This window comes from Engraulis encrasicolus, chromosome 16 (assembly GCF_034702125.1).
Source record: "Engraulis encrasicolus isolate BLACKSEA-1 chromosome 16, IST_EnEncr_1.0, whole genome shotgun sequence".
NCBI classification, from domain to species: Eukaryota; Metazoa; Chordata; class Actinopteri; order Clupeiformes; family Engraulidae; genus Engraulis; species Engraulis encrasicolus.
Genome location: NC_085872.1, coordinates 54,232,308 through 54,255,777, shown reverse-complemented (window position 1 = coordinate 54,255,777; position 23,470 = coordinate 54,232,308). Strand labels below are relative to the sequence as shown.

The following is a 23,470-nucleotide window of genomic DNA, read 5'->3' as shown; positions in this document are numbered from 1 at the left end:
AGGAAAAGGTCAAAAAAGGTACTGCAACTATGCTGCTCATTGAAATTGGGCTGCCATTGACTTCTATGGGCCAAAAACGGCTGGAAAAAACGCCAAATGGCCAATTTTTCCCGTCTTTACCTGCAGACGCTCATTCCAAGTAGCCCAATTGGGCGGGCACCCGCCCAATCTGGCAACACTCACCACGACAGTCTTTAATTATTTATTTTTTTTGTAAAGTAGTCCATGATGTCTTACTTGCTGAGGAATACACAGGTGCATTGAGACATCGATGACTTCAGTCACGGCAGAACACCAAAACAAAAAAATAAAAATCTAAAAAGTTATGCTAGAGTGCTCTTGGTCTAGTCGCTACAGGGTAGTCGCTCTCAAGTAGCCCAGTGTCTCTTGTTCCTTATAATGTTTGAACCACCAATAATATACATTAGAGACAAGTGTCTGGCGCCTTGCATGTTGAAGGTGGCAAATTATCCCACGGTAAATTCAGTCTTTTATTTAAAAAACAAAAAAAGTGTAGTATTTTCACCCATTGAAACCCATTGTAAGACACAGCTATTGAACAACAAAAATGGCCACCTCCACCTGCCACACAGTAGCTTATGCAATAAGACTGTCTGGCAAACAGGGCTGGATTATCCATACAGGCCAGCGCCACAATGCCCAGGGACCATTTTTGACCAGTGAGGAAGCACCACAAGACACAAACTTAACAAATATTGTTTATAAAGGGGGCACCAGTGAGGTATAGTGCCAGGGGGCACCACATTGGCTCAACACGGTCCTGCTGACAAGTCAATTCTATTACAAAAGTATTTTTTTTAATAATAAAAGTAGGATCTAGGTGTTGATCACAGTCCATGATGTAATAGTGTCCTTATAATGGATCAAAAAATGAGAATAAATTCTCTGACTAAGGCACTCCAAATTAAAATGTCTTTATTGATACGACAGGTCCTACATGGACATATTAAAAACAAGGCCTTGTTTTTAATATGTCCATGTAGGACCTGTCGTATCAATAAAGACATTTTAATTTGGAGTGCCTTAGTCAGAGAATTTATTCTCATTTTTTGATCCTGGAAGTACTATACCTTGGACTAAAGAGCACCCAAACCCAAGAAGCCAACAAACTATCTGGATAAGAGCACGCCATACTCCACAAACTGAAAGTGTCCTTATAATGTTTGAACTACAAATGGGGAACAGTAGGCGTGGGAAACGGCTCAATCTGCAGGAGAATTCATCATTGTCTTTTGTTTAAAAAAACAAAACAAGGTATGCATCAATCCTTACAATGTTTGAACTACAACAGAGAAACAGTAGGCTCCGATGTCTGGCGCCTCAAATGGGCAGTTGGTGAATGGCGACGAAGTTTAAATGACCAGAGCGAAGAGTAGTGAAGGGAAGAGTAGTGAAGGGAAGAGTAGTGAAGGGAAGAGTGTTCGGCATCAAGTTTTAGCAAAGGACGCGCTCAACTTCTTGGAAAAAACTAAAGTCTTTGGGTACGCGATAAAATGCATCAACTTAAGGAAGAAAAATCCGCACTCAAACTGCGTCTCATTATTTATTTATATTTTGGCCGAAACGTGTTTGCTTTTGGACATGGTGGCAATATAGACGCAGTTTGAGGGCAGATTTCTCTTCTTTAAGAGTGTTCGGCAGCCACAATGGCTAAAAGTAGGACTTGTGGATTCTCCTGCACCAACCAGTAAATTTCTTTATGAAGGTTTTTCTTTTAATAGTAGCGTCTACGCAATGATTACAGTCCATGGTGCAATGGCCTCTTCAGGTAGTCTGGCCTGTAGTCTTTCCTCCCATTGAAATCCATTATAAAAGACCACTATTGAACTACAAAAATGGCCTCTTCAGGTAGCGTAGTGTGTAGCCTTTCCTCCCATTGAAACCCATTACAAAACACTGCTATTGGGACTATAAAAAATGTAGTCTTCCCTCCCATTGTAAGCCATCATAAGCTGTGACTATTGAACTACAAAAAAATGGCGTTACAATGTTTGGACGACCACAGGAAACAATAGGCTGAGATGCTCGGCGCCCCGTATGGGCAACTTGTGTGTGGTGTAGTAGTGAATGACTTGGGGTATAGATGGGAACGGAGGAGAGTTCTCCCCGAGCACGTAGCGCACGCCGTCTCGACCACCCTCACGAGAGAACTTCATGTGCAGGAAACCATGGCAACTCCTGGATATGGAGAGGGGGGGGGGGGGTGTAAGAATATCAAGTCACTTTTCTTTGTATAGCACATTTCAACAACTACACATGGCGGAGTTTGAATTCGAGTAGCAATTGTAGTCTTTTCTCCCATTGAAACCCAATATTGAATACAGCTATGGAACTACAAAAATGGCCATTACCTGATAGAGAGGGAGTAGTCCATGCGACTGGATTGGCTGTTCCTGACGAGGTAGCTGCATTCTTTGCACAGCGTTAGCAACGACTCTGCGTCCGATCGCGTTAGCGTGCCGTGATACCACCTGGAAGACACACACAAACACAAGCACGTTTATAGTATTTTATCATGCCGAATACCATTAAAAAACATGGCAATCGAACAACAAAAATGGCCTCTTCAGGTAGCTTAGCGTGTAGTCCTTTATTCCATTCTATTGAACCACAAAAACTGCCCCAAAATAGATGCCTGCCAACAACCTCTTCAGGTAGCCATTTGTAGTTTTTTCTCCTATTTAATCCCATTATAAGACGTGGCTATTGGACTTCAAAAATGGCCGCCAAAACTCACACTTGCTGCTCCAGGGGCAGAAAGGGGTCCACCCGCTCTCCAAGCAGCTGGGGAGAGTGCGCTTGTGTCCGATTGGCTCCCGGTCCCGAGGACTGGCTTCTATTGGTCGTTGCCGTGTTGGGACCGGAGGAGGGGGGGCTGGTGCGTGGGGGCTGGGCCCGCCTCTCAGATCGGGAGCGGGAGTGGGCCGAGTCGTCCCGGGTCAGAGCCGGGCCTGGACCACATCCGGTGCTTTCAAACTGGACAGCTGTCGGGGGAGGGGAGGGATGCAAATTATCGATTAATTCATTAATCATTATTTGATGGCCATATCGATCGACTTATAATTAATTGATAAGCGGCGTTTTCCCCCCGAAATCTCAATGTTTCTCGAAAAAAAAAACCTACTAAATCTAATTTTTTTTAATTAAAAATTGAGATAAAATACCACATTTAAATTCATTCTATTTCAATTCTTTAATCCAAAAGGTGATTTAAATATTCCCACTATTCACACCCCTCTTCACACACACTCTTCAAATGCCCATTTCACCTGGGTCTCTTGTCAGTTGAATTGTCGATTAATTGCGATTAATGTTTTTAAATCGATTAACGCATCAATCGATTAAAGTCGATTAATCGATTAATCGTTTGCATCCCTAGGGGCGGGGGAACACTTCAATTCAATTCAATTCAATTCAGTTTATTATGGTGTGGTGTCACCATAGCATGGTCTCAGAGGAACACTTAACTAATTCCTGACTAGTAGTACATAAAATATGAATTAAAAGATAATGGTAACCATATGGGCAAATGAAGCTTTGTTGAAGCTCTGAACCATTTCGGCACATTACTTCAAAAATTGGGTTAGTACTTGAAGCTTCAGTAACAGGGCCCTCTCCTGGTGAAAAGCCATGCTTGCAATTAAACGGGCTCAATTCGATAAGATGAGATGTTGTGCCCTCATCATCTGCGACATTACCCCCAATATTGGACTGAGCTCATAGCACACTAACTTCCAGACATTTGACATTTTGGGCTACTGATGAGGCAGTTGAGGTAGACGACATTACACAGGCTACGATGCCACATTTATTTATTTATTCATTTATTACTAGGCTATTTTTTGGGCGATCAGAATAAAGCGTTGTTGAACATTAATGTGTTGTGTTCGTAACGTATGATGATGTTGTCTACTTGTCTATCAAGTGGGACTTATAGGCCTAATGAGAGTCAATAAAATATCTATTCTCTCCACTGCAACCTGGCAGACCGCTCTGCAACAGGCCAAACACATTTGCGCGCGCCTGCTGGTTCGTGTGGCAGCGCGAAACACTGCAGCTGCTTTCGGAAAACTGAACCAGTTTACTGTTTCATACGTAATATATCACATGGTTTTTCCGTACTGAAGCAAACTTCGGAACAGTGGTTTAATGGTTTTCGCAGTTGATGGTTTGAAACACGTTCCGGCGCGCTTGTGCCAGACTGCCATCAGTACCTGCTGGTGCTTTAGAGATGTTCTCCTGTTTCTATGGTTACCTGCTAGTGCTTTAGAGATGTTCTCCTGTTTCTATGGTTACCTGCTAGTGCTTTAGAGATGTTCTCCTGTTTCTATGGTTACCTGCTAGTGCTTTAGAGATGTTCTCCTGTCTCCATGGTTACCGGCTAGTGCTTTAGAGATGTTCTCCTGTTTCCATGGTTACCTGCTAGTGCTTTAGAGATGTTCTCCTGTTTCCACTCCCAGGGCTGGTCGTACTCCTCCGCTGGCCTCTCGTCGTCCTGTGGGAGGCGGCTCCTCTCTGCCTCAAACTCCGCCCCTCCGTTGCTCTCCTCATGATCATACCTTACAAACAAGGTATTGAGTGCGTTACAATATGCGACCTTGCCTCCTCCACTTGTGCTTGTGGCCTCGCCCCGCCTCCTGGCCCCTCCTCCGTGGAGAAAACCATAAAGTTTCCCAGCTGTCAGCCTAGCCACAACAACTTTTGAGGGACTGTTTTTCATTCACCATCCCAATTGCAAATGAGAAAAAGACTTTACAATTGAGCCTTTGCAAGATATTGAAATACAATGCTGTTGTCAGTGATGTCATCATGACATATTACTTCCTGGTACGAGGAAACAAGCACAAGTGGAGGAGTCAAGGTCGCATATTGTAACACACTCAATATATGAAGAGCTCTTTTCCAAAATGCTATATCCACTATTTTTGTCTTTTTGCATTTTAATATTGGAATTGACTGTTAAGAGGTCCTATCATCTATTCATCTATGTGTGAATTCTTGTCATTCAAATGTTTTCAGAACATACTTAAAAACCTCTATAAAAATGCATTTTACAATGTATTTCAATGGAATGCCCAATACAAAAATATCAATTTCCCAACATTCTATGAAACGGATATCTCATTTTGGAAAAGAGCTCTTCATATGTAGATTAGGACTGCAAATTATCCAGTTATTCATTAATTGTTAGTTGATTGACCTTATCGATCGACTTATACTCATGTTGACAGACCAGTATTACGCTGGTTATCAATAAATTATACGTGTATGACAAATTATTCAAGATTCAAGATTCAAGATTTTTTTATTTGTCACGTGCTTCCTTGTGCAAGCACAATTGGCAGTGAAATGGGGATTGCAACTGCTCAGTGCTGTGTTGGATGATGACAAATAAAAATAATAAAAATAATAAAATAAAATAAAAAATAATTAAAAATTGTCTTAATTCAAAAAGCGGATGGCTTGAGGAAAAAAACTCGTACGCAGTCTCTCTGTTCTACATCTTATGGAACGTAGTCGTTTCCCTGAGGGCAGCCTTTCGAACATGGAGTGACTAGGATGGAATGTGTCTTTCATAATCCTTTGTGCTCGTGTCAATAACCAACAGTAATGTTGATATGATTATTTATTTAGAAAAAAATAATTTATAAAGATTTATAAATTACCAAGTAAAAACAATGAAAAGTGGAGTGCCTGAACGCGACTTGTATTTTTAATCATACCTTGGTCCCACCCCTCTGCGCTGCTGGCTCCGCCCCCGCATGTGGTAAGCATTTTGATTGGATGGCAGTGGCTGTTGGGCGATTTGATTGGCTGTTAGATGGGGGTGGGGGTGGTCTTCCTCATCGTCGTAGGGGCTGTCGTACAGCAGGTGACCCAGCTGCAGCTCTGGACAGACAGACGGACGGACGGACGGACGGACGGACGGACGGACAGACAGACAGACAGACAGACAGATAGATAGACAGAGAGGGGGGGGGGACGGGGACGATACGATGTGCTTTTATTCAATACATTTTCAGAATATAATCACAAAATCCAATGGTTTCTTTGACATTTTGGTACTGAGAAGGAAATGCCGCTAAAAGCTAAGGGAAACAAACACTTTAAGGATAACCAAGTTGGTGGGGGTAGTAATTAACCAGTGCCCAGTGCCCAGTGCCCAGTGCCCACAAAATGGCCTCTTCAGGAGCGCATTTCCCTAAACCATAGTTGCTAACTTCCTTAGCTACTTTCTTGTTTTCAGTGCAATTTCCCATTGGCAACTACCGGTACCCAAGTTGCTAACTGCTAACAATTTCGCTTTCTAGAAACACACCCCAGGCTAGCCTAGTATGCAGTCCTTTCTCCCATTGAAACCCATTATAAGACGTGGCTAATGAACTACAAAAATGGTCCCCAGCCAGATTAGTCAGTTTACCGTTCATGACGCGCTGGGCCTCGAAGGGCTCCATGTAGCTGCCGCTCTGTATGTCCCCGGCGGCCGGCAGGGGGCTGAAGGCCGTGGTGCGGAAGTGGGCCGTGTGCTGGCCGGGTCCGGGCCGGTGGGGGTGAGGGTGGGCCGCGTCTGGGCTGAATGCGGGGAGGTGGTTATGATGGTGATGATGATGGGGGGCCGGGGGCTGCTGGGCGTCAAAGGGGTCCGAGTAATCCTCAGAGTCGTCTAGCGCCGAGGGAGCAGACGGAACCACCTGGGGGGGGGGAGAGAGAGAGAGAGAGAGAGAGAGAGAGAGAGAGGCGGGGGGCAAAGAGAGAGAGAGAGAGAGAGAGAGAGAGGAGAGAGGGAGAGAGGAGAGAGAGAGAGAGAGAGAGAGAGAGAGAGAGAGAGGAGAGAGAGAGGAGAGAGAGAGAGGGGAGAGAATGAGAGAGATAGCGAGAGAGAGAGAGAGAAAGAGCGAGAGAGAGATAGAGATAGGGCGTAGGGAATGAGAGAGGGCGGGTGAGATGAAAAGATAGATAGAGGGTTAGATAAAAGAGATATTGAAATAGATGTATTAAATCTTTTTTGCATAATTAATAAAAACAATTTCCACTTGCTTTGGCAACACAGCACTGAATGGTGAGAGAGAGGGGGGGAGAAAGAAAGAGAGAGAGAGAGCGTGAGAAAAAGTGAGAGCAAGATAGAGAGCGCGTGAGAGATTGTGTGTGGAGGATGATAATGGCGTGTGTGTCTTTTTGAACTTCCACCATTTGCTCAAAACATGCACGCACATGAGTGTAGGCACACACGCACACGCACACATAAACAGGCTGAGAGAGCATTCGTGCAGGAGGCCTGAGCACGGCAGAGCAGGCAAAATAAGAAAGGCGCTCAAGCATACACATACACAAACACACACACACACACACACACACACACACACACACACACACACACACACACACACACACACACACACACACACACACACACACACACAGCCTGTTTGCCCTATGCAGATCATATACTGCCTGTCTTGTCTTCCGGGGCATAGAAACAAAGACCTAAAATAAAAATCCCTACACTGCCATCTGGCGCCATCTGGCTGCGTGTCACCATACTACACGCAAGGGTGTTTGGGATTCATCACGATACCATACTCATGAACGGCGTGACGTTTTCCTTGTGCGTTACGCACTTTTGTGGGGGAAAACAACCCATAAAGGGGCATAACGCACATTTACGAGCAAAGTACCCGGATGGCCGTTCATGAGTATTCGAGAACCACGAGTGAGATATGGGGCATTTCTCAAAACTCTAGTGCGCACACTTCCAAGTATATCAGCATAATTAGTCACGCCCACTGATTGGATATTCCGCAGAGTTCACCGAAGAGTATCCAATCACAGTAGGAAGTGCGCACACTAGAGAAATGCCCATGGTCTGGAGACCGTTGGGGAGGTTTACGATTGCCAACGGCCGTTTATTGGCCGTATACGTAGCCCATAGCCAATTGTGTCAGTTGTATTTAAACAAACGGTAAGATTCCATTTGTCGAGTAATACTCCTACCGAACTAACAGAATCGTGACTCCATGCAAGTGGCCATTGTTGTCTGAAACAACTGTCAAGTTTCCCTTATTTTCCTTCCGCTCCACTACATTTAAACCTTGCCTATGTGGCATCTCTGAAAAACTTGTGGTCCTCATAGGTTCTACTGCGTTTTGGTTCTGCAGCAGGGCGAATCTGAAGACCCTCATGTGAGTGGAAATACACGAGGGTCTGGCTAGTGTGGAGTGGCATAGCCATTTCTTGTGGTCCTTTATCCCATTGAAACTCATTATAAAACTCGACTACTGAACTACAGAAATGGCCTCGTCGGATAGCATAGCTTGTAGTCTTTTATCCGATTGAAATCCATTATAAAACATGGCTATTGGACTACAGAAATGGCTGCTCACCGGAGAGGATGGCTGCTCCTGGAAGGCGATGATGGTGCCGAGGTCCGTCGTGGTGACGAGGGGAGGAGGGGCACAGCAGCGACCAAACTCCTGACGAAAAGTACAAAAGTCGTCGTTAGTTTAACGTTAGGGGAGGCTTCAAGGACAGGACTTAGTAGCCCCGTGTATACTGCGGGCCATTGGCCCAGGAACTTAGGCCCAGGAACTGAAGCCTGGGAACTTAAGACCATGGCTAGAGTTCCTGGTGCGTTTATACTGCAGGCCAACTGAAAATTCTAAATGGAATGGTAGCCATGGTAACCCATTCAAAAATGACCTGTAAGCACCAGGGCTAACTGGGCTAACTCCGCAGTTGAACAGTTCTTGGTTTGGCCCAGTTCTGACCTAGCCCAGGCGGTATAAACTGGTGCAGGGGCTGGGCCTAAGTTCCTGGGCCAATGGTCCGCAGTATGAACTGGGCTAGTGTGTCCATGGGAGGCCTGTGTGCAGCAGAGTCTGTGTGTGTGTGTGTGTGTGTGTGTGTGTGTGTGTGTGTGTGTGTGTGTGTGTGTGTGTGTGTGTGTGTGTGTGTGTGTGTGTGTGTGTGTGTGTGTGTGTGTGTGCTAGAATTGAGGAGGTGGGTCAGCTGCTGTTTGGACAAAAATGAGCCAGAGGTCATGTGCTTAACACTGAAGATTTTTTTTGAACGGTTCTTTGAAAGGAACTATGAAAAAATATATAAAAAGTCACAAAACCTCTAGTACAAGGGTTCCCAACCTTTTTCAACTTGGGGCCCACTCGAAATTGTCAAAAATGTTCGGGGCCCACCTCTGACCCAATTAAGAATAAAACCCAAATAAATCAACAACAACACACAACAAAATATGATTATTATTTTTAGAAAATGATTTCAACGTCCACTTGGAATACCTTCAGGGCCCACCAGTGGGCTCCGGCCCATAGGTTGGGAATCACTGCTCTAGTGTGTGTGTGTGTGTTTGTGTATGTCACCTGCGAGCTGACCTTGATGAGTCTGTATTTGGTGCTGGTGTGTGTGTGTGTGTGCGTGCGTGCGTGCGTGCGTGCGTGCGTGCGTGCGTGTGTGCGTGCGTGCGTGCGTGCGTGCGTGCGTGCGTGCGTGTGAGTGTCACCTGCGAGTCGACCTTGATGAGTCTGTGTTTGGTGCTGGTGTGTGTGTGTGTGTGTGTGTGTGTGTGTGTGTGTGTGTGTGTGTGTGTGTGTGCGCGTGCGTGCGTGCGCGTGCGCGTGCGTGTCACCTGCGAGTCGACCTTGATGAGTCTGTGTTTGGGTGACACGACCTTGACGCGGAGACCGTTGGGTAGCGTGGCGCCAAACGACTCGAACCCTCCGCCGTCGCTGAGGTCACTTCCGGGAGAATCCCGCCTAGCAACCATAACCATAAACAACAACATTCCGTTAGCAGCACTGTGACATCATCGGGTTCCATAGATATGAACACTAGGGGTCTACCCTGCGTTACAATACGCGGCCTTACCTCCTCTACTTGTGCTTGCTTCCTCGTACCAGGAAGTAATATGTCATGATGACATCACTGACAACAGCATTATATTTCAATATCTTGCAAATGCTCAATTGTAAACTCTCTCATTTGCAATTGGGATGGTGAATGAAAAACAGTCCCTCAAAAGTTGTTGTGGCTAGGCTGACAGCTGGGAAACTTTATCGTTTTCTCCACGGAGGAGGGGCCAGGAGGCGGGGCCAGGAGGCAGGGCGAGGAAACAAGCACAAGTGGAGGAGGCAAGGTCGCATATTGTAATGCACTCTATGATCTGAAAGACAAGCATGGATTCTATCCCTCAGTGAAACTCCAATCAGAGTGCAGGGATGGGTGGAAATGCCATGACTGCGATTGCTTTGAATAGATACAACTGACGCAATTGGCTATGGGCTACGTAATGTACATATATGCCAAATTACACATTTGTAACGCCCAATAAATGACCATGGGCAGTCGTAAACCACACATCTCCTACGAGCAATTGCATAGGCAGCCTCCAGACTCTCCCTCATGACAGGTGTTAACCAGCCAACTAGGGAGCAGGGTTGCCAGATGAGGCTGATGATTTCCGGTCGAAAAAATACACAAAACCCGCCTGGAAGCACTAAATTGCAAGATATTGAAATATAATGCTGTTGTCAGTGATGTCATCATAACATATTAATTCCTGGTACGAGGAGACAAGCACAAGTGGAAGAGGCAAGATCGCATATTGTAACGCACTCAGTACATTGGTATGGTGACCTCACCTGTCAGTACATTGGTATGGTGACCTCACCTGTCAGTACATTGGTATGGTGACTACACTACACTACCCACCTGTCAGTACATTGGTATGGTGACCTCACCTGTCAGTACATTGGTATGGTGACCTCACCTGTCAGTACATTGGTATGGTGACCTCACCTGTCAGTGCATTGATATGGTGACCTCACCTGTCAGTACATTGGTATGGTGACTACACTCCTCACCTGTCAGTACATTGGTATGGTGACTACTCTACTCACCTGTCAGTACATTGGTATGGTGACTACACTACACTACACTACTCACCTGTCAGTACATTGGTATGGTGACTACACTACACTACACTACACTACACTACTCTACTCACCTGTCAGTACATTGGTATGGTGACTACACTACACTACAGTCCTCACCTGTCAGTACATTGGTATGGTGACTACACTACACTACCCACCTGTCAGTACATTGGTATGGTGACTACACTACACTACACTACTCACCTGTCAGTACATTGGTAGGGGTCCTCACCTGTCAGTGCATTGATAGGGGTCCTCAAAGTCCAGAGCCTTCTGTGCCCTGTAGGCCCGCAGGATCTCGCTCTCCGTGTAGTCGGGGGTGGGGGGCTGGGGGGGACCCGTGCCGGCAGAGGGGGACGTTGAAGTGGACGTGGACAAGGTGGCTCTGCAAGATTAGGACAAAATATAGACATCACCATTAATTGGAGGACGGGTCAAAATCACGATTATTAAACAACAATTATTATATCCAGTCTCTTCAGGTAGCCAATTGTGTAGTCTTTTCTCCCATTGACACCAATTATAAGAGGTGGCTATTGAGCTACAAAAAATACCCCTTTAGGTAGTCTAGTGTGTAGTCTTTTCTCCAAATGAAACCCATCATAAGACGTGGCTATTGAACAATAAACATGTCCTCTTCTGATAGCCCACTATGTAGTCTTTTCTCCCATTGAAGCCCATAATAAAACAAGGCCACTGAACTACAAATATGGCCTACTTGGTGGCGGTGGACAGGGTGGCGGTGGGGGAGAGGGGGCCGCTGGCTCGACGACCCACGTTGCCCAGACTCAGGTGCTCCCTCAACCACTTGGCCATGGGTCTGGAACACACACACATTACATTTCATTTAGCTGACGCTTTTATTCAGAGCGACTTACATTACCTATTTTTCAGGGTATTGGTTACAGTCCCTGGAGCAATGTGGGGTTAGGTGCCTTGCTCAAGGGCACTTCAGCTATGAATGCAGGTATAGGGAGAGGTCAGGTGGGATTCAAACCTACAACCCCCAGATTGAAATACCAACTCCCTAACCGTTAGGCCACGGCTGCCCACACACACACACACAAACACACTCACACGCGAGCGCACGCACAGACACACAAGCACACACACACGCACACACACACACACACACACACAATTATGGTGGTAAAGCAATTTCAATTCAAATCAATTTCAATTTATTACAGTGTGGTATCACCATAGCATGATGTCGGAACACTTTACAAATTCATGATTCTAGTACGTGTGACTACCCTAATAAAATAAAGAGAAATATATTTAAAAATACAAATAAAAAATGCATTCAAAGATAATGGTGACAAACTACTTTAAACAGAAAATAAGATATCAAAGTTGCATCAAAAAAATGGATACAATTTCAGATTGGAAATAAAACAATACAATGAAACAGTGAACTGATCAATATTAAGGCTACAATACAAGTCAATCATTAACATACTACAATAAGCTAACCTGGCCTTAAAAATGTCCACAGTGGCAACATCTAACATTTTTAAATTAATTTAATTTTAATTTTTAATGTTCAACAGTTTTTAATGCTTTTTAATTCCCCGCAGGGCAGGGACCCTGTTGTTGGGGCATGAAAAGCAAATGCTGATTCCTTTATTACTGATGACTGACAGTCAGAAGAGCAGCATTCGTGTTCCCCATCTGCATCTGCAAGCTAGGGTCCATCATCTACTTGTGCTGACTGCCTGCCTACCAGTGCAAAAGAGTCCAACCAGCAGCATGTGGTGTGGAACAGTATCTGCAGAAAGGAGCTATCGGACTGGTCCTTTAGCGCAGTGGTTCTTAACCTTTTTTTCTTAGCGCACCCCCTTACCTGTGCCGAAGACAAGCTGTGCACCCCCAACACAAACTTCTACACGTGTATATGCACTAAAAAAATGATAAATGAGTGATTAATTACAATGATTCTCGATTGAGACATGAATCAATACCTGAATGACTTTAAATGGGAACTAAAACTAGTTTAATTTGAACTTAATTTGGCTTAATTATAATGTTTGCAAGTATAATTTTGGTCACAACCTGTACACAAACAAAATTCTGTGCACCCCCATGGAATCTCTGGCGCACCCCCAGGGGGTGCCCGTAACCCAGGTTAAGAACCACTGCTTTAGCGCAGCAGAATCGTGTTGTGGGCATCTGTGGGTTGCTTCCAAACATAATCTCACTGTATTTATACCTAATCTATAGTGACAATAAAGCACTCTCCTCTCTACTCTCTGTGCCTTCCATGGCCTAACTGGAGCGTTGAGGTGATGGGTTTGCATTTTGGATGGAGTGGCAGGTGTAGTACTCATGTCAGGTCAGGTAGGCCTACTATTCTCAACAACACAACTCTATTACTGCTTTATTACAACTCATTTCAGCATTTACGCCTAATTGTCTCTGAAATGACTCAAATCGTATTAAAATCTGTGTGGGTCGGGCCCATAAGAGTCTGATTTCACATGAAATGACCCAATTACTATCCCTAGATTCATATGGGTCTGTATCTTAGGCTACAAGACTGATGGCTGCAGTTCACACAGTTTGTGGTGTACTGTCTGAGACACCAGTGCACCAAAGCACGATTGAAGACAATCTGAAGTTTTATTCGACTACAAATACTCCAGAAACACCGAGGAAAGAGAAAGGCATTTTAATAATAAAAAGTACCTCTTTTCCTTTTAGTGGGACTGACGCATGCAGGCTTCCGTAGAACAATGGACATGGAAAAGCCTAGAAAGAGAGAAGAGCATGAACAATGAAACTTTCACTCGTCGCCTTTCCCCAAAAATACCAGACACGCCAACGCCTCCTCGACCCCTCCCCTCGCTCTCCATAACAAAACAAACATAACAAATCCCAAAGTCCCAAAAATCAAGTTTCCACAAGCTTAAATAGATTATGTACCCAACGCGTTAACATCATGAAATAAAGAAAATGTTTCACATTGGACGCTTGAACTCGTATAATTTCACACACACGGCCCATTACAACGCTGGACTCAGAGAAACTGTCTTTTTTGGATGACCACCGCTAGAACTCAGAAACACTTGCTCACATTGTTTACATTTCATGTAAACTCGTCCTAGTGGACCTTAAAATAGTTGTCTTGAGAGGGAACAGTTAATTGGAGCAGCCTAACGAATTTGAATGGTTTTATGCAATTCAATTAAATGATTGATCTTAGCCAAGCTGGATCTGGCTGAAGGTCTTGACTTTCTTAAGTCAATTTTTAACACAACCTATTCAATTAATAACATCCAAATCACAAGTTAAATGCAAGCTGTCCCTAACATGCTTTCAGGACCAAAGCATCCGATAATGTAAATAAACGCGTGTTGTTATTCATGCCAAACTAGCTGCCTGCAATTTTTTGCAACCACTTCATCAAACTCATCAAGAAGGACAGCATGTAAAGACACCTTAGTGCATGAACACAGTTCACGGCTTTTAAAACGCGATGCATTAGCGAGTCAACCTTTTTCAGAAATAAGTGCAAACTTTTGATTTACGACCATGTTAGCCAGACGACCATATTGCTAACAGATTGCTAGCTAAGCGCTCTGTGTTTGGACTGGATCACACATTCCAACACTGACATCTAACTCCTCCACAATCCACAGTGTCAGCACTCTAAACAACAGAATGCAATTCCAGGTATTTCATTGAACACAACCAAAAGTTAAACTTACGGCCTGTGATGGCTGTGAAGTTTCAATCGTCCAGCCAGTTCATGGTTCCCAATCCAACATCATAGATCCCAACACAGTTCGAGTTTAATCCAAGTGAGAAGTCGAGCAGGCAGGTTTAGCATCTTTCCCCCCACAAGCCGTGTTGAAACTACCGGCACATTTTATCATTCTTTTCACAGCCCACAATAACGTTGGGTCACCAATTCCAAATATCAGTCTCTCCCTCTTTCAGAATGCCACTAATTCATGCGATTAAATACCCATGTCTGGAATTAACAGAGCGCGTAAAAATCCAATGTCTTCCTTTCTCCAAAAAAAAAACCGCACATAAATTGCCTGTCTCCTTGTTCCGACCTTCAAATACAGCTGATTTGAAAGCTAGCAAGCCTGTTCGTTTGGGAGTCGTTCAAATTTAGACCTGTACTAATTATCCATGTGTGATGTTGGGGATGGGTAAAAATATCCCATATGTTCGATGGCTGCTATCCTTTTCGCCTGCTGCTGCTTGCTATCTAGGGAATCAGTGGTGACACCCTGATCTGTGCCTCTACGAATTGAGATTCACGCATGCGCCAGAGACTTAAAACGTGAAGAGTAGCAGAGAACCATGTGTTGTTGTGCAGAACAGACTGGTCAGTTGTCCGGGTGGCTACTTGCAGTGCTCTTGTTAACTTGTTTAAGACGTAAACTGATACATATTGTAGAGCTGAGATTATTCATATCTGACTGGCTAGAGTGGCTACTCCTTAAGTACAGGCCCACATTAAGTGCGCATGTGCTGGTCATATCTGGTAGGTGGCGACATATTGGGGCGTGACACTCTCCCTGGCGTTTAGAATTATATAGGTCACGGTGTCAAGGCGGGTAATGTGCTCACAGTGACAGCCGCATATGACATTTGCCGTGAGAAGTGGCATCCCCTCCCTCCAGGCTAGCTGATGTGCCCTTTATGCCTGATGTCAAGGCTTGTGATGTTTAATCAATACACGACAGAAATGAAATGGCAGGAAAGCAAAGGAAAAAGAGGTCAATGTTTTTATCCATTCACATACTATTATGTTGAGCTATTTTAAGTTAAACGTTTTAAGTCTTTTTTTTTTACGCTGTATGATTTATCATGACAATAAATGCTACTTGTAGGTCCTATTATTATTTATTAGCGAGAGAAATCAGAGAAAAAAGGCAATGTAATTCATAGCCTTGTAAAAAAAATAAAAAAATAAAAATAGATTGACACATAGCATCCCATGCACCTCATCCTAAATCTGCCAATGTCCCCCTTACAATTAAAAAAATGGACAAATGCCCCTAATGACAACTAAGCATGTTCTCTCTTAACTAACCATATCCTTCTGTATCCCCTCCTCCCCCTCTCAAATGTGTCTGGTGTTCAAGTTCCTCGTCATATCTTTGTGGGATTTTTTTTTTTTTTTAAACCCGTCTATGGGAGTTTCAATAGGATCGCCCTGGTGCTTGGAACGTAACTGCTAGGATCGCTGTTTTCCACTTTCCCTCCCACTTGAGAGACACACAAACCAAGGTCCAGTATGTCAATGAACAACAACAAAAATCATAAGTGGGGGAGAAGACACCGGAGCAGCACAGATGTGCAATTCTTTTTCTTCTCTTAATGAAGTGATGAGCAACCTTATGGTGAGGTTGAGGGGGGCTTTGGGAGACTTATGACCAGGTCCATGGGGGGGGTTTGTTCATAAAAGGTTGAGAACCCCTAGCCTGATTTCCATAGACTTCAGATCTCGCACCTCCATTCTAGAACCCCTGCCTTAGACACGTGTTCTTTACTCACATGTTCTTGATCCACATGCATGTAGAGATATAGTCATGCATGTATAATCATGATACCGTGAGCATCATATCAAGACTGCTGACTGATACACATCGCTGCTCCCTATACATCAATATTTTACAGCACATTATGCTATTCATGTTTTATGTTAATGAATATTTTATGTTTAGCCATGTACGTAGCTATTTTTAACAGCAACAACTTCTGTTTACTGCTTTTACAGTTTACTTCAGTCATGGGAAAGTGTTGCAGTTAGGGTGTCAGATCTGTTAGCTCAAAGGTCGCCGGTTCGACTCCCGATCCACCAGGTTAGTGGGAGTAATTAACCAGTGCTCCACCATCCTCCTCCATGACTGAGGTACCCTGAGCATGGTACTGTCCCACCACACTGCTCCCTTGGAGCACCGTTTGAAGCAGTCTCCTTGAAATAGGTGAGGCATAAATACAATTGTTGTGTGCTGCGTCATAATGACAATGAGAGTTAGTCTGGTGGGCTTTCACAACATTACATTACAATTCCGAATATCGTTCATAAAATAAATAAATAGCATTTAATCTTGTTGTTTATAGTTTGTTTATAGAATTTATTCTTCCAGAATAAGTAGCTTACACAATGCAGTGTGCAAAAATCCAGTTCAGTTAAATGAAGAAAAAAAACAGTTTTAAATACACTATAAACATCTTTTGTGTGCTTTCTTTTGTAACTGTATTATCTTAATAGCCGTCTTGAAAGGTAATTTTAGAAAAAGGAACCGAATTGACTAAAATACATCACAAACATATCTTGAGGCATTGAAACAGAGAGGCCATTGTAGTGGGAGAAACATGACAGATATCGTTTATTCCACAGTGCCAATCACTTTTCACCTGGATTCAAAACCAGGTAATTTGTAATATGTGGAACAAACACACACACACACACACACACACACGCACACACACGCACACACACGCACACACACGCACACACACGCACACACACGCACACACACGCACACACACACACACACACACACACACACACACACACACAGCCTTGATTCAGACACTACAATCCAGTGCCACATATTTCTAAATGGTTTTCACCTGTCCAAACTCAACCAGGTGATCGGCCTAACTGGACAGGCGAATGCAGGTCATCTGGAATATGTGGATCTGGATTCTAACCGCAGAAATACACCCGCGGCGACGCGATTCAAGCGACAGAGTGCAGCAGCAAGCGATTGAGGAGACTAGAGTATGTTCGTAAAGGCAGAAGGCAAAGCATTCAAACATTCCCATTGGCTATGGTCACTGACCTCTATATAGTCATTGGCTGTCGCAGCTTGTCGCCGAACCGCGTCATAGAAAGTCGAAAAGATTTCAACTTCAAACTGTCGCGCTCGTCGCGCAAATCGCTCTAGTCTCCAGAATCGCTTTTGTCGCGCATCTCAATATAAAGTCAATTACTTCCGTTGCTCGACTCGCTCAGATCGCCGCTGGTCTATTCATGCGCTAAGCTTCTGAATTCGGGCTGGCCATCACTGCACACATGCCACGATCAAACACATGTCAATCAGGACAATTTAACACATCTCTAACAAAAACAATAAAAAAGGGGGGAAAAATCTTAGTTTCGTTGACTTCAGTAAAGCCTATGAGTCGGTCTGGCATGAGGGACTATTGCAGAAAGTAATTGAAAGTGGTGTTGGAGGTAAAACCAATGGCAGTCAATAGAATAGATACCAAGCTTCTATTCAGTGGTGGACAAAGTAAAAGTAAAAGTACTTTCGTGGTGTAATTACAACAGTAGCACATGATATTACACAGCGGTTACACCGTTTACGCCATTGTACCTTCCTATTGAGATAGACTGTGTTATTACTGAAAAACAATAAAAACTTAACAAGGACCCACAACAAACTCAGTCCAACCTGTGCAGAATCAGCTTATCGTAAGTAGACATTGGACTACTTTTTACTCAGATAAGTTATACTGTGTTGGAAGGAAACTGTGTTTCTTTTTATTACTTTTACTTTTACTTTGTCCACCACTGCTTCTATTCTTCTCAATTCAGTTTTGAATGGAACGTTAGCCTCCAGTTTTACTATGCAATCGGTGGGTAAAACGCTCTAAAAAGATACGCACGCAAATAATAGACATGGCATAAATATCAATGACTAATTTAAACGAACGATTTATTTTACCAATCAAATGACCATCAATGTCAAAACGATCTGTCAATCAATCAATCAATCAATCGCTGTCGTCGCTGTCAGAGTACGCTCCCAGCAGGCTCAGCGACGAGGAACCGTTCTGGGGTGGAACCGTCTTCGCTTCTACTGTCGAGGAACTTTTCTGCGGAACCGTTGGATTTGCGGTACTACTCGTGGAGTTGGAGAGGACAGAGGTCTTGATGTCTGTGGATCAAAACAACACATGAAAACATTAGAGAGAGGCACGCACGCGCGCACACACACACACACACACACACACACACACACACACACACACACACACACACACACACACACACACACACACACACACACACACACACACACACACACACACGGTTCAGCAAGGAAAAGAAGATGGCAGGATGCTAGATTTGAGGTTGGCGAGAGAGAGAGAGACCGAGAGAGAGAGAGAGAGAGAGAGAGAGAGAGAGAGAGAGAGAGAGAGAGAGAGACAGAGAGAGAGATGAGTTGTTGTTGTCTAGCAGGTGAATATGTTAAGGCCGCCTGCCACCAGTTCAATAGTTCAATACATGTGTGTGTGTGTGTGTGTGTGTGTGTGTGTGTGTGTGTGTGTGTGTGTGTGTGTGTACCTGTCTGTTTGGAGTCTGCTGCTGTTGTTGTGGTCGTTGTTGTTGTTGCAGTTTTCTTCCTTACCACCAGGGAGCCCAGTAGAGCTTTGCTGCCCAGGCTCCCCACACTCCTCTCCCACTTCTCTGGAGCATGGGCACGCTTCACTGGCACCGAGGAGGAGGAGGAGGAGGAGGAGGAGGAGGAAGAGGACTGGGGAGAGAGAGGCGGAGATTACATTACATTTGATGTGTAGATAGATAGATAGATAGATATTGTTGCATTTCATATTCATCATATGGAAGGAATGAGCAGAAAGAAAGGAGAGAGAGAGAGAGAGAGAGAGAGAGAGAGAGAGAGAGAGAGAGAGAGAGAGAGAGAGAGAGAGAGAGAGACCAAGCCAATGAGATTCACCTCATTCACTTTAAATTTGCACTTGCATCTCTATGTTGGCACTTTATGTCTGTGTTGTTTTGGGTGACGACGCGTTGTGTGATGTGTCCAAGACAAAATTCCCAAATAAAAAGAGTCTTGTGAGTAAATGTGTCAGAGAGAGAAAGTAAATTCATGCATCAGTATGCTAATGTGTGTGTGTGTGTGTGTGTGTGTGTGTGTGTGTGTGTGTGTGTGTTCTCACCTGTGCGTCCGCGCTCCTCTCCTCCGTCAGAATGTCTGTTGGTCTCTCCATCACACTCTTCTTCATCTTCTTCTTCCTCCTCTCCTCATCATCATCGTCGTCGTCGTCATCACCGCCATCACCGCCACTGGCGTCAGAGTCGGAGTCCCTCAGTCGCTTCACTAGAGCCTTCTCCAACATCTCCCTGGGCAACACCACACATCACACCTGGGTCAAATGAGACATCTAGAGCGGGGGCTGGGGAACCCCTTTCATTCGAGGGGCCGCTTCAAATTCCTCCGAGGGGCCACTTCAAATTACTCCGAGGGGCCGCTTCAAATTCCTCCGAGGGCCGTAAAAGTCCTCAGAGGGCCGTACTAGGAACCCAAACCAGGATTTCCCGCTGCACTTTAGGCCTACATTGAAGGCAGCCACCTTTAAAACAGACCCCACCTTCTCCAAGTCCCCTGAATATAACTTAGTTGTATTGCAAATGTGATTTCTAAAATTAATTTACAAAATATGTCATATTTCATGTGATGCTGCATAACATTAAAATTGTCTCGGGGCCGGATAAAACGGCCTCAAGGGCCGCAAACGGCCATAGGTTCCCCACCCCGGTACTTCTCCCTGTCTGTTGTTAATAAAAATAAGCTGCATAAGATAATCAACATGGCCAGCAAGATTGCTTGCCAGCCACTAAATAGCATGGCCATGACTGTTGAAGCAAGGGTGGTAAAGAAGGCAAGTACCGTATGTGAGGATCTCTCACACCCCTTACAGCAAGCATATGAGTTGTTGCCCTCAGGTAGGAGGTTTAGGATGCCTTCATTTAAGACAAACAGAGCCCGCCAATCATTTATACCTACTAGTATATCCATGCTAAATAAGACAACTGTAAGTTAGACTGAATAGCACATTGCACTTTGGTACTGAATACTGCACTTTACTGTGTTTATGTTGGGTTTTTTGTCAACCTGTCTTTTTGTCCTATAGAGGGACGGGAGGGGGGCGGGGGGTGTTTGCCTATTGTGTTCTTTATTGTAATGTCTTTGTAATTGTATCAGCTGCACTGAAAATGGCACAGAACAATTTTCCGAAAGGACAAATAAATAATCTAATCTAATCATAATCTGATCTAGAGGGGTGTACTAAACCGCACATCACACCTGGCTTACATGATCTCTCTACAGAGAGGGACACTAAGAAGCTGGTTCAGGAGTAAACCAGGTGAAGTTAAGAGGTAAATTATCTAGTACATTTTATGTATAAAGCACATTTAAAAACAGTGCAAAACTGACCGTAGTGCTGCACAGTGTATGGCTAGAGGTCTAATAGAAGAGATAGATCTAATAGGAGACCCTGGAGTTCACACTTCAATTATCTATCTACAGAGGCAAAGAACCTGGTTCAGGAGTAAACCAGGTTAAGTTAAGAGGTAAATCATCTAATAGAAGAGCTTTTCTGATGAAAATGAGGACTCTAGGCTTTTCTATTAGATGATTTACCGCTTAACTTAACCTGCTCACTCCTGAAGCACTGCAGCTTCTTAAGCCTCGTTCACACACGTCGCTGCTAGTTACTCGCTCAGCGAATTATGTCAATAGAATGTCTATGTGTTCCAGCGAGATGAGGAGGCGAGGAGTGTACAAGCGATGCGATGTGGGTGGATCCCGAGTTGAAAATATTTTCACTTCGGGCGAGGCGAGTACCGCAAGAGCTCTCTCATTCCACCACTCACTTGGTCTCTCGTTCGTCCTCCTCTTCCTCCATCTCTCTCTGTAGTCTCTCCATCTCTGTATTGTCAAAGCATCCCTTCTCTCTAGCTATGCATCACTCCATCTATCCATCTCCAAATCCAAGTCTTATTTTTCACTGGCTTGGTCTCTCTCTGTCTCATTCCGCCACTCACTTGGTCTCTCGTTCGTCCTCCTCTTCCTATCTGCCTGTCTATCTATCTATCTATCTATCTATCTATCGAAGTCTAGATCAAAATCCAAGTCTTATTTTTCACCCGGTTGGTTTCTCTCTCGCACGCGCGCGCACGCACGCGGTCTCTCATTCCACCACTCACTTGGTCTCTCGTTCGTCCTCCTCTTCCTCCATCTCTCTCTGTAGTCTCTCCATCTCCCGGTACTGTCCCAGCATGCCTTCGAAGTCCACTCGCGCCTGCCGCTGGTTCAGCTCCTTCAGCTCCTGAAGGTTCTCCAGAACTTCCATCTCCATCTTGGAGTCCCGGGTTCGATTCTCTAGGACCTGGACACAGGACAATCAGAAGAGTTACACCCACGCGCACACACACACACACACACACACGCACGCACCCACGCACACACGCACACAAGAATTACACCTCAGAGTGCGGCTTTTCGGTAACACTTAATTTTAGGGATACATCTATTAGCGCTAATACATACAATGGTAATGCCTGCACAAGTAACTTGTAAGGCATGTACTAAGCAAACGCTAAGGCCTACTAGGTCCTTCCTAAGGTTAAATTGGTAATAAATCCCTTATTGTGCATGAACAAGACATTTGCGAATACATGCCTAACAAATGTTTGATTTTGCTTTGTACATGCCTTACAAGTTACTTATACATGCACATTGTATGTATTAGTGCTAATAGATGTATCCTTAAAATAAAGTGTCACCGGCTTTTCTACTAAATCAGAAGAGTTAGACAGACACACACACACACACACACACAAATCCATTGTCGAGTCCCAGATGAGATTCTCCAAACCCCCAAAACCCGAAATCGCCATTTCACACTGAAGAAGGGTGTAAGCCCGAAACGTCTGTGATGTGAGGCGAATAAAAATGAAAAAAGAAATGTGATGAGTGCTTCTTTATTCACTTACTTTTGAGATTTGATTTCATTCATTGACAAAGTTAAGCACCCAGTGTAAAGTATAAGAAGACAAGGTTCCTGATCCCAAAATCTCTCACCTTCATGGGGTTGTTGAGCTCCTCCTCCTCCCGTTCCTTCTGTATCTTCCGCTCCTCCTCCTCGATCAATTTCTCCGCCTGGAAGTTGCGTGTGGCTCCGTGCTCCATGGCGTAGTCCGTGTTCTCTGGGTCAGTCTGGATAAACAGACCATTTTTTTGTAGTTCATTAGCCATGTCTTATAATGGGTTTCAATGGGAGAAAAGACTACACACTAGGCCAGTGTTTCCCAACCAGGGGTACGTGTATATATATACAGTGAGTCCAATATGTATTTGATCCCTTGCTGATTTTGCCCGTTTGCCCACTAATAAAGACATGATCAGTCTATAAATTTATGATAATATGTATTCAAACATGGAGAGACAGAATATCAAAAAGAAATTCCAGAAAATAACTTAAAATAATATATTTTAATTTATTTGTTTTTAATTTAGGCAAATAAGTATTTGACCCCTCTAGCTAAAGAAGATAAAGTGCTTTGTGGCAAAGCCCTAGTTTTCTAGCACTGAGGTTAGATGCTTCTTTTAGTTAATTAATTACAATGTTTGTGCATATAGTAGAAACTATTTTTGCCCATTTTTCTTTGCACATTATCTCTAAAACATTAATGGTTTGTGGCTGTAGCTTGGCAAATG

At 44.2% G+C, this 23,470-nt stretch overlaps 2 protein-coding genes across 2 annotated transcripts in view; both read right to left on the bottom strand.

Moving 5' to 3' along the window:
• Positions 1-1,008: 1,008 nt before the first annotated feature.
• LOC134465930 (SH2 domain-containing adapter protein D-like) lies at positions 1,009-15,184 on the bottom strand. The gene is made up of 12 exons (XM_063219832.1): positions 14,675-15,184; positions 13,653-13,715; positions 11,683-11,784; positions 11,197-11,349; positions 9,659-9,785; positions 8,403-8,492; positions 6,443-6,713; positions 5,745-5,910; positions 4,441-4,580; positions 2,759-3,005; positions 2,373-2,492; positions 1,009-2,199 (listed from the first exon to the last, which is right to left on the bottom strand). Exons 3-12 carry the CDS (start codon positions 11,778-11,780, stop codon positions 2,004-2,006), a joined length of 1,608 nt encoding a protein of 535 aa, XP_063075902.1. The 5' UTR covers positions 11,781-11,784; positions 13,653-13,715; positions 14,675-15,184; the 3' UTR covers positions 1,009-2,003.
• A 3,457-nt stretch (positions 15,185-18,641) lies between these two features.
• Positions 18,642-23,470, bottom strand: part of yju2 (YJU2 splicing factor homolog) — a 10,565-nt gene continuing 5,736 nt past the window's right edge. The window contains exons 4-8 of the mRNA XM_063220548.1: positions 22,835-22,969; positions 21,958-22,139; positions 19,905-20,088; positions 19,291-19,480; positions 18,642-18,880 (exon numbers count right to left, since the gene is read on the bottom strand). Coding sequence (XP_063076618.1) covers positions 18,717-18,880; positions 19,291-19,480; positions 19,905-20,088; positions 21,958-22,139; positions 22,835-22,969 — 855 coding nt within the window. The 3' untranslated portion in view covers positions 18,642-18,716. The remainder of the gene's footprint in view (positions 18,881-19,290; positions 19,481-19,904; positions 20,089-21,957; positions 22,140-22,834; positions 22,970-23,470) is intronic.

Bases quoted from the DNA above. Each gene is read 5' to 3' on its own strand.
- LOC134465930 (XM_063219832.1), bottom strand. From the start codon at position 11,780: ATGGCCAAGTGGTTGAGGGAGCACCTGAGTCTGGGCAACGTGGGTCGT. The intron at 11,350-11,682 runs GTAGGCCATATT...CTAATCTTGCAG, and splicing joins ACCCTGTCCACCGCCACCAA to AGCCACCTTGTCCACGTCCA. The intron at 2,200-2,372 runs GTAATGGCCATT...CTCCATATCCAG, and splicing joins GACTACTCCCTCTCTATCAG to GAGTTGCCATGGTTTCCTGC.